Raw genomic sequence first — 1,539 nt, 5'->3', positions numbered from 1 at the left:
TGCCTCCAGCGTCCGATTCCCCGCGGGCTTCGGTTGAATGGGCCGGGCTTCTGGGTTCCAGGCCTCGGTTGGGGGGCGGGCTGGGCGGTGCCCTTGGTCCCTACCTGGGGGCATTTGCTCTGTGGGAGGCTGGATCGGGAGTCTGGCCGGCTGTCGGAGCGGAGCGGAGCCGCCCCGGGAGGTCCTGATTCGCTGGTGTGGGGTGCCGGGGGTGGAGTGTGATAGCTGGGAGTGAAACCCGAGCTCTCAAAGGAGGGAGAGAACCATTTCTTGACTGCTCCGGCCGATCGAGGCGGGTCGGCGTGACAGTTACAAGCTGTAGAAGTAAACAAACCTGGTTCCCCTTTGCAGAGGAGCGGCGCTGAGAGCGGGGCTGGAAGGAGAAGATGCCCAGTGCGGACGTTCTCATGCTGGTGAGTGTGGCCCGAACATCCTCCTGGTTCGGAGGCGCTTGTCCCTTCAGTTTTATTTTTAGTCCAAGGGATCTGAGTAGGTAGATTTCACCTCTGCCGCTTGCTTTTGGTGGCTGAGCATTTCTGCCACCTCTAGTTTGGGCTTAATGATTAAAGGGGATAACTGAATTCAATAGATGAGTATGTATTTAATGCACATGAAGAAGAATCTTTTTCAAAATTCTTGCAGTTGATTTTAATCATTCCCTTCCCATATTACCAGAGCAGTTTTAAAACGTCTATTGCATTTTGTCTGGGTCTGTCATATATTAGTCTAGAAGCGATGGTCTCCCGGACTACACTTAGGATGCCTCAGAAGGCTGATATGTCTTCTTTTTATGGAAATGAATAAACACCTGCCATGGCGCTCTGCAGTAGTAAGTGCTTAACAACTGCTTGTCGAATTGAATCAGTTTGAATTTAAGTGTTTTGTTGGGCTGAGGTGTGTGTATACCTGCTGTGGAAGAGGCTGCATTTTCCTCTCCTGAGATCTTCCTGTGCTATTTTCTCACCAAACAAGGAGACTAGCATTGCCACATGAGTGTTCACCAAAACGACGTTTTATTCTTGAGACAGTTATGATTCCATAGAGGCTCTTTAGTGGGGGAATTGTGGGAACCCGGACCTTTCAAATAGCTACGTAGGAAAAGTGTCTGCATTTAATGTTTAACAAGTCACTTCATTGAATCCGATGTCTCTGTGCAAAATCATGGATTTAGGAACAATTCCTTTCCCTCTCTTTGTCTCACCATCCCAGAGAGGTGGTGGCTCTGGCTCTGGGCAAAAACTAACAGTGAGGTTTTCTCATACTTGGTGCTGACTTGCTATCGTGGCAAAACCTGTAAGGTCTGCGGGACATACAGAGGGGAACTAAGTTCTGGTTTGCGATTGGGAACAAAGATGATTTTAGAGAGATAAATACTTGGTTTATCTACAGATCCGGAAGATTTCACCTAAAGTAGTTTCTTGCTTCAAGTCTTATGGATTGTCAGTAGATAATAAATAGTCTCAGTATAATTTTAAATGCTTATTATATAAGCAATATGTTAGAAAAAATAGAAACAATTATAAATACGCAAAAAGAAGC

General features: G+C 46.8%; 1 protein-coding gene across 1 annotated transcript in view; it reads left to right on the top strand.

The window, feature by feature from the left end:
- The first annotated feature begins 109 nt into the window (after positions 1-109).
- The window catches only part of SGPL1 (sphingosine-1-phosphate lyase 1), a 56,584-nt gene continuing 55,154 nt past the window's right edge, over positions 110-1,539 (top strand). The window contains exon 1 of the mRNA XM_006099949.3: positions 110-413. Coding sequence (XP_006100011.1) covers positions 387-413 — 27 coding nt within the window. The 5' untranslated portion in view covers positions 110-386. The remainder of the gene's footprint in view (positions 414-1,539) is intronic.

Source organism: Myotis lucifugus, unplaced genomic scaffold (genome assembly GCF_000147115.1).
Source record: "Myotis lucifugus unplaced genomic scaffold, Myoluc2.0 scaffold_292, whole genome shotgun sequence".
Lineage (NCBI taxonomy): Eukaryota > Metazoa > Chordata > Mammalia > Chiroptera > Vespertilionidae > Myotis > Myotis lucifugus.
This window is presented reverse-complemented; position numbering and strand designations above follow the sequence as displayed.